The following is an 11,446-nucleotide window of genomic DNA, read 5'->3' on the forward strand; positions in this document are numbered from 1 at the left end:
CCGCCGCTCCTCCTCGGCACAGGCTGCGGAACCTCTCCTCCCCGGAGCCGCCGCAGAGCTGTCAGCACGCACAAGCCGAGGGAGAAGACACCAGTTGTCACCCCGGCCCTGTCATTCTTTATCGCAGCAGGTGTCTTCTTAATCAAAGACATATCTCGAGATGCCCGCTGCTGCGGTCCCCCCGCACGCGCTACGGCTCATTACAGCCCGAGCGGCAGGACTGCGCAGGGCGAGCGGCAATGGACGCGCTCCCGGGGTGCCTCACCCCAGAGAAAAGCTGCAGAAAACCTCTGGTGCTGAGCCTGAAGTGTCAGCCAAAGCAAACCCACCCCGCAACCCTTAAGAAGGGACGTCAAACCACCCTCTTCACGCTAAGCACCAACCCAAAATGCAGTCAAACACCAGCTTCCAGGAATCTGCTTCCAAGTGTCATTTAAAAAAACTGAAGTGAGTTTTACATGTAGCACAGTTGCAGCCCTTACTGCCGGCAGAGCAGGGCACCGGGCGGGCAGGAGCCCTCCCCGGTTCCTCCAGCATCGCAGGCACGTGGAGAAAACCCTCGCCGAGCACGCAGCCCTGCTCGCGCCCCGCCGCGCTTCCCCGCTCGCTCCCCGTCTCCCCGCGGGTGCTTCAGAGTGACTCAGTAAACGGGGTGGGCACCTTTCCCCTCGGATGTCTTTGACTAACGCACCCGCAGCACCTATCAGCGCCCATGTGCATTAATGACACTGGATACGTTGCATCTGCATCCTGCCAGTGCACGGCCCTGAGTCAGCCAGAGACGCTCATCGGCAAGGTGATTAACCCCCCTGCCGAGCGGGACCCCTCGGGCAGCGGCTGAGCAACCCCCTATACTCATGGGTTAGCACATTTATGTAATTTTAAGAGCAATTTTTTATTTTCCTGAAAAAGAAGGTTAATGTCTATTTATGAAGTGCAGGTCGTGTTCATTAAACATCCATGGTGAAATCCACGTCAAAAGTAACCGCCGAGATGCGAGAAGCACTGAGCAAGCTGAATGCTGTGGCTGTCCCACCTCATCTCAGCCCACGTCGCACGGGCAGTTGAAGAGCGGCACAGGTCTCCACACCGGGACCGTTGCCCCGAACCACTGTGCCAACGAGCACTGCGCGGTCCAGGCGGGCTGTGCCGGTGGGCAGGGAAGGGTCTTTACCCCATGGACCAGCGATAACGGTGCCGTGTGCCTTTCCAGGAGCCGTATAAGAGATGAACACTAATGAATCCACCCGCCCTCATATTACAAAAGGCAAAACTCATGCAGAGAGAAGGGAAGTGATTTACCAAAGGCCACGTAACTCTCGGCAGCAGAGCCAAGCACCTCTCCCCGCTCCCTGCCTGCTCTCAGCCAACATCAGCCGCTGGCACCTCCCGGCCAGCCCGCGCCAGCACCCCACCTCCCCGGGGACCGGGGAGAGGAGGATCCGGCATCAATCCGTGGGGCATCCTCCCCCAAACCGCAGCTACGCTCCCAGCCACCAGCCCCAGCACCGGGGCTTGCAGCCTTCATTAGCCATCCCTAATTATTTACAGCCGTAACGGAGATAGTGACCTTGCATGGGAAAAAAACCCACTTGAGCCTCATTCAAATTCAGACTTCCACCTCTATTAAACAGTAACAGCTCTTGAGATGACAGACTCTGCACCACGCCTATGCAGCAATAAAATGCCTGTTTCTGAGCTGTTCACAGCATACATTTTACTCATCACGTGCTGCTCATAGGCAATGTGGGAACCAGCTCTCTACACCACCCCAGAAGACGGGATTTTTGTCCAGATAAATGCTGCAGCATCCCAGGGGGGTAAATTCTGCACCCCTGGTTCGAAGCGACAGTTTCTCAAAGAAGAGCTGGTGGCAGCGAGCTGAAGCACGGCTCCTCTCCAGATGCTTTCCGAACAGCAGTGAGATCCGAAGGCACGGCTGCCTGGAGGCGCAGCCCTGGCTGGCAGCGGCCTGGGACCCCTCTTTGTCCAGAAGGATTTTTATGGCTCTTGGCATTTGGCCACGTGCCACAAGAACGTGGGTCTGGAGCAGAGCGAGGGTTCAGTTAGCCTAATTTCCATCTCTATCAGCGGACAGTAATTAATGCTTATTCAATACATCCTCCACCAAGCCAAGGTTCAGGGATTTCCTAAAGCAGAGGTTATGCCTGGGGCGTTGTACGTGACACCTTGCAGAGCCCCGTGCTCGAGGCATTTGTTCAATCCTGTTTTGTCCCCGGTGACACAACTGACCCCAGTGCCGGGCACGCGGCCTGCCCCTCTCAGCGTTGTCCCCGTGCAAAGGCTTTGTGGGCGCGGAGGGGAAGGTTGTTAAACCTGCAGCATGGTAATTGCATCTCAAATGAGTAACTGGTCCCTCTTCACCTTCACCCATCACTATCATCTTAGATGTCTCCATCGTCTACTTTCCGTCACACAAGTTAACTTGACGCCTCCTGGCTCTCATCTAATGAAGAGCAAATAGCCATTCCCCGCTCACCTCCCACGCTCTTACAGACCTGTCCTGTCTCCCCCTCTGCCACCTCCAGCCCACGCCGATGGTCCCCCGTCTCCACAGCCATCATCCCAGGGCCCTCCTCGCTGTGGGGCCAGAGCCAGCGAGCATCCCTGGGACAGAGCCACGTGCGGTGGCACGGGCGCGGGGGGCCGTGCTGGGGCTGCCGGGGCGGCGGCTGGAGCAGCCGCCCGCCGGGGAGGGCAGCGTGGCTGCGTGGGGAGGGGTTGGCAGCCGCGGCAGAGACGCCATCGCCAGAGCTGGCGCCGCTGGCAGCACCGCGGAGCTGGACCAAGAGCACCGTGGAGAAGCGTTCAATTGCGAGATGGGTTGTTGATGAGAATCTATTACAGACACCAACCAGACAGAGGAACAGGATGAGCAGCTCCTTAAATACCCACCTATAATGAGTAGCGAGAAAAAGTGCTCTATCATGGATGATTGCAATCTCAGGGACATTTGCTTGGCGCTTTTAAAAATTAAAGATAATAACTTTCTAACAGAAACAATATTGCTGTCACCTTGGGGAAATTCTCTGCTTGGCCTCACTCAGACGGACTGAGAGGAGCTGAAAGCAGGGGAAGAGCTGGTGGCTGTCCAGGGGCAGCTGCTTCCAGCCCAATTTAACACCTTCGGTGCGAACCAGCTCAGCTCAGCAGAGCCAAAAGCAGCCACGGACAAAACCAACCGGGGGAAAAACGTAAATGCAGAAGCACGATTGCTACTCGGGAGCAAGGGCAGCGTGCTGCCCTGGCACCCCAGGCTTCTGTCAGGCCTGCCGAAAGGGGAACTGAAAATTGCAATTAAAAAATTAAAACTCAGGGCTTTTGATACTGGAAGTAGCAGTTAGGACGCACACGTGGCTGATAAGAGAAGCTAATGGGATCAGTTAAAATAAATCTGCAACCGAAAGGTTTAAGCAAAACAAGGAGGAATTCTTTAGTCACGTTAGAAGAAAGGAGCTTTACCGCTGATATAAATCACTACCAGATCATGACGGTGCAACTGTCAGTCATGAAGCAGAAGTGACACACAATTATTTATTCATCAGATACTTCTGTTCTGTACTTGGAAACAAATAGGCTCCTGTATTCTGCCGGGAGTTAGGGAGGATGCTAAACAGCAACTATTAAGTGTAAACATCAAATTGGTAGGGCTAGAGAACTTTCTCCCAGGAGCGTTCAGAGAATAAGCTGAGAAGTTTTCTGAGGATCTAAAATGGATTTTAATAAATCTTGGCATTCTGTTGAATTTCTAGAAGACGGGAAAAGCTGGTTTAATGTTCAATCAGACTGTGCCACGAGCGATGGCCATGGGTAGGAGCTGCGTCCCCAGCATCGCCTGTGGGTTGGCTGAGGTGGGCAGCGGCAGGGAGGAACCAGGGGATGGGATAAACGTCAAACAGGCTGGTGGAAAATAGATTTATCAAACTTCATAAATTTTTCTTGATACAGTTACAAATTCGGATGATAAAGGAAATCAGTAACATAATACATTTAGAGTTCCACAGGGTATTTGACTTCGCTCTCCCGAAAAAGTAAAAGACCAGTATTATGCAGAACCAACAGCGCTTTACTAAAGGGGCTGGGAGGCAGATCGCAGAGATTGCACGTGGTCATCTGATGGGATATTTCTACACGGGGTCGCCTGTTACCGGAAGAGTGTTGAGCTATAACAATGTCTTTATCAAGAGTCTTCAAGAAAACATGAAATAATTGTGGGTAAAAGAGGCAAACTGCAGAGATTATTTCTTACGTTCAGAGGAAGTTTGAGGGGTTCATTTCTTTTCCCAGTGCAACAGCTGGCCTAGGGACACGGCAGACCCACCCTCGGCTGACGCCTCCAGGAGTGACCAGCTACCTAAAACACACCAGGAGCCAAGCAGGAGCTGCGGGTCAGGTGAGAAATGGCTCGGCTGGGTCCTGTGGGCGGTAGGGACCAGCTGACAGCACTCACAGTGTTAGGTTTTAATTTAGACAGGATCCCCCCAAAAAAGACCAAAACCCAAGCAAAGCTTGCTTATCCTTGCACGGCCGCAGGCAGATGTGTCCTCTGCAAACTGCCCCGCGTCCTCCGCAAACCGCCCCGCGTCCCGCCCCAGCTGAGGACGCCCCAGCGGCAGGGACGGCAGGACGCCGTGCACCCTCCGGGAGGGCAGCAGGCAGAGCAACGCTCGTGGTCCTCCAGAAATGATGGAGCACTTTATTCTGATGAGGGAAATGAAGGAAGAAAGGAAAAGTACCACATTGCCTTAAAATACGGTATTTCAAGCAGCCTTGGCCAAATTCTCCTGCCTGTTTCAGCTCCACATGATGCCATGGAGGCAGTCCCAATCTATACCACGCAGCAGGGAGGACAAGGAGGCTCCCTGCATTTAACCATGCTGAATTTAATTAAGTTTGATGAAAACCAAAGTTCTTTTACTTGCCGAAAACCAACACAAGCCTAAGCAGCTATTTCTCAACTTCAGCTTTCTCCCTGACGTGCCGTGCGTCTCCCTACCTTTTATATCAACAAGGAAGTCCCAGAGGAAACCAAGTGACGATAAACAGCCACGGGGGACACACCGACAAACGCTGGTCACGTTTGAGCGGGAAGGACAAGAAGACACCTACTCGGTATTTGCATATTGTAAAAGTGATAATTAGAATCCAAACGCTGCAATTTCGAACAGAGGCCATCCCAGCACAGCAGTCTGGGAACGCCTGCCTGGGCTCCAGATATTGAGTCAACCACTAATTTGTGTTTTCCAGCGTGGGTGTCTCTACATAGGTCTGCGGCGGCTTCATTCAAGATTTATCCGCTCTCGCCTATGGGCTTTTGACGCTCACGTGGTGCGAGCAGCTCCCACGCAGGCGCTGCGCGTGTGTGACTGACATGGATTTAAAGAGCATCTGCGACGGAGCGTGCACCCAGCGCTCACGTCGGTCATTTTAATAACCTGCCACGCACACTCAGCCAGACGAGCGACTGGAGCTCGCCACTTAATTCCTCCGTTGTTACACACATTAAACCCCCGTTAGCGGCGGAAAGTTCAAGGCCGAGGCGCTTCCCGACGGGCAGAGAGCACTGCTCAGTGCTAAAAGCATCTTCTGCACCACAGGAGAACTGGCCCTTTCGACTGACCGCGTTCGTTCCTAGCACAGGATGATAAAGTGCAACCTTTGTCCGTTTTTCAAGCCAGATGCAATGAGTGCACAGAAATTAGAGGCACAGCGAGGCCCTGCCAGCAGGAATCAGACAGGACCTGCTGCATGTAAAAGCACCGGGTGCAGGGGCTCAGCACCCAGCGCTCCCCCGGCACAGGGCACGCTGGTGGAGAGCGCGGCCGTGCCGCAGCCGCCCGGATCCCCAGCTCCGGGGGGACTCACCCCTGCCGCAGCACTGTCCTTCCTCCGCGCGGGAACCTGCGTGAGCTCTGCACAGCTCGGCTGGGGGAAGTTTTCCCTTCCCAGCATCGCATCAGTTAACAGCCTGTGAGACACCAGCTCATTTCTCCAGCAAAATTCAGGAGGGTGATGAGCAGCACTGCCGCGTCCCCCCCAGCACCATCGCAGCCCCATGTGCTCACCCCGAGCACTGCCTGGGACCCTCCCCGCCCGGCTGCAGACTCGGTGCCGTGTGCTCCCCACAGCCCCCACCACCCACCCACGCTCTCACGCACACGCAAGGGACGACAGAGCCCGAGCCCAGCGCGAGGCCTCGGTTGTGCCACGGGCACAGCCGAGCGGCACCAGCACGGCACTGTGCAGAGCCACCCTGCTCCCGCTCCCACCCCGGGCAGCTGTCGGAGCGCCGGCCCGGGGGGAGAACGTGGAGGGGGAGTGATAAGCCCCATGGCGAGCAGGCGCCCCGCTGCTCCCAGCCCCACGCGTGGGCTCAGGGCGATGGACTGTGATTCAGCTCTGAGCGCTGGCATGGCACTGTTAAGCCCTTTCCTGAATGTGCTGTGCCCAGGAGACCGGGGCCTCACCGGCTCCTTCCAAAGCGGTGATTTATCGCAGCGAGGGAAACATAAAACATTCGCTGAAAAAAAATACAGCCAGCAAAACCAAGAATTTTGGAAATTACTCATGCCTCCAGTGATCCCATCTTTCACAGCCCTGGCTGCTGCCTCCTCGGCTCCCTCAGCCCGAGAGGGGAGACAGATTATCTCAAATTATTTATTATGAAATTAGAGCATGATCCAAACCCTCCTTGAATCAATAAGAAAGCTCCGACTGACTTCACCGGGTTTAGGACCGAGCACCAGGAACAGACAGGGTATTTCTGCATCCGTGGCCGTGACTCACCGAGAACTTTCCAATGTGGAGGGAGCAGCTCGGCCGCCGCGGTCGCTTGCCCCCACCGTCGGGGGTGTCGCTCCCGGGCTGGGGGAGCCCGACGCCCCCGGGGCCCCGCAGGACAGCGGGGCAGGTCCCCCACGGACACAGGACACCCACCGCTGCCGCTAATTTTAAAAGTTACAGCCCAGTGTGATTCCATCAGCCACTTTTTGCTGCGCAGGTACCGGCACCTGGCTCCGCTCGAGCTCACGGTGAAGCACAGCCTACTGTTGCTCGTAGAAGCCTCGGCCTCAGCTTTGGGTCAAACCTGTCCCCAAAGCGCGGCCTGCGCTGCGGGAGGGCGGCAGCTGCCGGGGCCTCTCCGGCCGGGCGCTGCTGCAGGAGCGAAGCACCGGGGCGAAGCGGCGAGGCCGGGCAGGCGGGAGCCCGGCCGCGGGGCAGCCGCGGCGGAGCAGCCCGGCCGTGGGGCGGCCCACGCAAGCCGTGGGGCGCAGTCCCCGAGGAACGGAGGAGGGCCAAGCTGCGCCGGGGCGGCGGCAGCGGCCCGCCTTGCCCCGCTCTGCTGCTCAGAGGGGAAGGGCTGGCACCGGTGGTGGGGATGGGCTGTACAAGCACCGGTGGCGGGGATGGGCTGTACAAGCAAACGCCGGGTGCGCGGGGGTTCCCCGCGACAGGGACGCGGTGCCCGCAGAGCCTCGCAGAGGGGGAGAGGCTGAGCGGCTTTGCGCGCTGAGCGACGGACGCGCGGCAGAACAGCCCCCGGGGCCGGGAGCGGGACCTGTGGCCTCCCGGCCCGCAGCTCCCCGTCCCCCCGTAGCAGGCACGGGCACGGCGCTGCCGGGAGGACGCACGGCGCGGCTGCCCAGGGCCAGCGCCGGTCCCCGGGCACCACGGGGGACCCCAGCACCCCGCGGCCGCGGCCGGGGCCCGGCTCCCCCCGGAGCCCGCGTCCTGCGTGCAGGAGCCACCCGCGAAGTCCCACCCGCGCCCGCGGCGGAGCCGCGCCAAGCGCCGTCTCCCTGCCCGGGAAGGGAGGGGAGGGGAGGGCAGGGCGGCAGCCGGGGGGCGGCGGGGCCGCCCGGCCGGGAGGGACGCTCCGCTCGCCGGCCGCGGGTGCCGGGGCGCGCCGGGGGCCCGGGATGCCCCTGCCCTCCCCCGAACTTTCGGGCAGGGCCCCCCGCGGGGCCGGGGGCGTCGGGGAGGGGGGGCGGGGGGGGGCGCGGCGGGGCGCCCCGGCGGGGCGGTCGGTACCTTCCAGGCAGCACGTCCTCCAGAGCCCCGAGTGGGTCATCACCTCCTCGTTCTTGCGGCTCGTGTCGTTGTCGCTCGTGGACTTAGTCCTGCACACGCCGCGCGAGTAGAGCCAGTAGTCGGTGCCCACGGCGATGGTCATCAGGCTGAAGGCTGCGAAGGCTCCCACCGTGGTGATGAGCATCTGGACGCCTCTGTCACACATCCTCATGCTGCTTCATCCTACGGCGGCGGCTCGCAGGGGAAGGGCCGGCCCCCCCGCCCGCCGCCGCGCTCCGCGCTCGGCGCCTCATGCCCCCGCGGCCCGCGGCGAGCCGGGCCCCCGCGGCCGCGCTGCGCGGGGCCGCCGAGCCCCCGGGCGCCCGGCCGGCATGGCCCGAGCGGCGGCGCGGGGCGCGGAGCGGCTCCGCCGTGCGCCCGCGGCGGGAGCGCGGCGCCTCTCCCGGCGCCTCCCCCGCGCCGCCCGGCCAAGGCATCCGCGGGGGGCGGCGGGGGCGGGGGCAGCGGAGGGCGGGCCGCGGGGGCCGCGCCGCCTGGAAACCGCCCCCCCCCCGGCCGGCGGGGGGGGCACCGCCCGGGGATGGCGGGGGAACGGCGAGCGGGACGGGGAGCCCACAACCCGGGGCGCCGGGGCTCCGGGGGGGACGACGACGACGGAGGGACACTTGCCCCGGCGGGGGGGCCGGGGAGCGGCAGGGGGAGCCCGCCCCGCGGCGCCGGGGCCGGGCGGGGACCGGGAGCGGGAGCGGGACTGCCCCGGGGGGCCGGGACCGCGCGGGGGAGCCCACCCCGGGGTGCCGGCGCCGCCCCGGGGGTGCCGGGCAGACACCCGCCCCCAGCCCGCCGGTACGGGGCAGCTCGGCTCCGCGGCGCCCGCCCGGCCTCGGGGCGCGGTCCGCCCCGGCGCCGCAGCTGCTGTCCCGCTACCGGGCGCCGAGCTCCGGCCGCGCCCCGACACCGCCCCGCGCTGCCGCAGACCCCGGGGGGGGGCACAGCGACAGCGACAGCGGCCCCGGGGCTGCCCCGGCTCCTGCCCACGCGGGCGCGGAGCCTGCCCGGGCACAGCCCGCGGGCCCTGCCCGCCCCGGGGGAGCGGCGGTGTCACCCCCCCAGTGCCGCGACAGAGCGATCCCAACGCCCGGCCAGCCAAGGCCGCTCTACCTTGGGGTGTTTTCCACATCACGCTCCTTAACCGGGTGCCACCCGCTAAAACCCCCTCTCTCTCTCCCCGTGCCTCTCTGCTCTCTCCTCATCCCTCTCAAACGTTTTTGCAGCCAGTCGGATGGGCTTATGACTCATGCGACCTTTCAGATAAGCCCCATAATATACCCACCTCTTCAATTAATAGTCTTTTAAGGGCTACGGGTGAGACAGGAAAGCGTATGATTTACCTGATAGTGTGTACTTCCACAGCTCTCATTTGTATGCACTCACATGGTAAATACTAGTTATTTACTCCCAAAACGCAAACAGAAAATTATGAAGGTTACCAAAAACTCCAGGTACTGAGAAATTAAGAAGTGTGAAAATTAAGTAGCCTCCTCAACCTTAAATCACCTTCTTTGCGCATACTCATCGGGCAGGGCCTGCCGATCGCAATGCCGCAGCATTTCTTCCCCGGCACCCTGCCGCACGCAGCATGCCCGCTGTGCTGGCCGCCCGGCTGTGGGTCACCCTGGCTTATTCCCCTGCTTTGTTACGGGCCCTTTGCCTTGTTCAGCGCCTCTGCTCAGGCCGCAGGCGGAGGCAGGTCTGCCCAGGCTCTCCCGGCTGCACAGCACCAGTTCGGGCTTTTCCAGCGTTTCCACCCGGAGAGCTGCAGTGCTGAGCAGGCCGGGGGCCGACAGCACTCTCTGACGAGGGTGAGGATGGAGGCTTGGGGACCGTGGTCAGAAGCATCCGCCCAAGCTGAACCACGGGGCCTTTTTCTGTGTGTTTTTTGAGGAGGGGTTATAGTTGCCCAGTTTCTGTGACTGGCGTTGGCAGCGGCACACGACGGTCCCAGGTCACCCCTTGGCTTCACAGGCTGGGCACCAAGATGAGCCCCGCGCATGGCTGCACCGGGATGCTCTTCCCGAGGGATCTGGTGGGTACCACGAAGGTAGCTCGGGGCGAGGTGCAGGGAGAGACTGTGCTTCTCCGGGACAGCTGCCTCAGCCATGGCATTATGCTCCCTCGTCCTGCCACCCCCGCCGCTCCCACCGCCTGTCACCCAGCTCCTGCAGTGCGTGGGGCAGAGCCTGACACCAGCACCCTGCCCGGCCCCCATCCTGCGCAGAGGCAGGCGTCCCGGGGAGGAGGCAGCAAAGATATCTCACACCTACAGCGAAGGGGCTGCAAATTGCATTCCGAGTGGGGGATTTTGCAGCCTTAATTGTGTTATTTTAACAGAGTGTGTGTAGGTGTGTGCAGAGTGCACATGTACCGTTTCCTAGGCTTTTAACAAAGCAAGCTCAAACAGAATCAAAGTCCACGTCGGATCACGTTGGCCCTTGTAGGGGTTGGTGGCAGGGCACCCCTCGCCAAGCCCTGCACCCCTCTTACTGCTCGTTGCATGGAGTAGCCAGTCCCAGGAGTGAGCCTGGAGCTCTGCCCAGAGCAGCCACCCCAGGGGACACGCAGGAGGTTCACCAAGATTTGCAGCCAACAAGAATTTGGGGACCTTGCCATCCCGCTTTGCAGCTCAGACCCCGGGGGGCAGTGTGCTCCGGTGGTCACGGCCTGGCACCCTGCCCTGGGCAGCCTGGGCTCCTCCAGCTCCGGCCCCAGTCACCCCTCGCTCTTCACTGCCTTATCCATCCTCATCTACCTGCTCACAGATCTGGACCCTTCTGAGTTCGGCAGAGTGGAAACAAATAACAGAAACATGCTGCAGAGATTGTACCACTCGGGTAAAAAAAAGCTGTCCTTGCAGGCAAAAAAAAGTCCTAAACCGAGATCTGTTAGGCTTTGTCCTTCCAAATCCAGCGATGAAAGCTCTGCTGCATTTAAATTGGCAAAGTGACAGAAAGCAAGTAGTCAGAAATAATCCCTAGCTGGATTAGGTTTTTTCCTTGAAGGAAGAGAGGCTCTGATACAAGGCAAGTTTAGGTCATTAGCAATGCAGCGAGATGCTGAGCTCCAGCCTTGCCTAGTCTTTGCTTCACTTCCCTGCTCCCGGGGGCTGCAAGGGGATAAGGACTCCCGAGCCTTTGGCACGTGTCTTCATCCTTCCCCACTCCTACGAGGGGATTATTTATATCTGCACGTGCTTTGGAAATGCTGGTTGCAATCTACTGGCTCTAAGAGGACTCCAGCGGTGAGGCTGGTGTGTCCTTACGGGACGTGCTACTGAGTTCAGGGAGGTTCTCCTGAATGTGACACGAGGGAGCAGTGCCAGACGTGCCACCAGCCC

General features: G+C 60.3%; 1 protein-coding gene across 1 annotated transcript in view; it reads right to left on the reverse strand.

Annotated features, from left to right (window-relative positions):
- CACNG3 (calcium voltage-gated channel auxiliary subunit gamma 3) overlaps positions 1-8,263 on the reverse strand; it is a 35,367-nt gene extending 27,104 nt beyond the window's left edge. The window contains exon 1 of the mRNA XM_072878130.1: positions 8,053-8,263. Coding sequence (XP_072734231.1) covers positions 8,053-8,263 — 211 coding nt within the window. The remainder of the gene's footprint in view (positions 1-8,052) is intronic.
- Positions 8,264-11,446: the final 3,183 nt, after the last annotated feature.

This window comes from Ciconia boyciana, chromosome 13 (assembly GCF_034638445.1).
Source record: "Ciconia boyciana chromosome 13, ASM3463844v1, whole genome shotgun sequence".
Lineage (NCBI taxonomy): Eukaryota > Metazoa > Chordata > Aves > Ciconiiformes > Ciconiidae > Ciconia > Ciconia boyciana.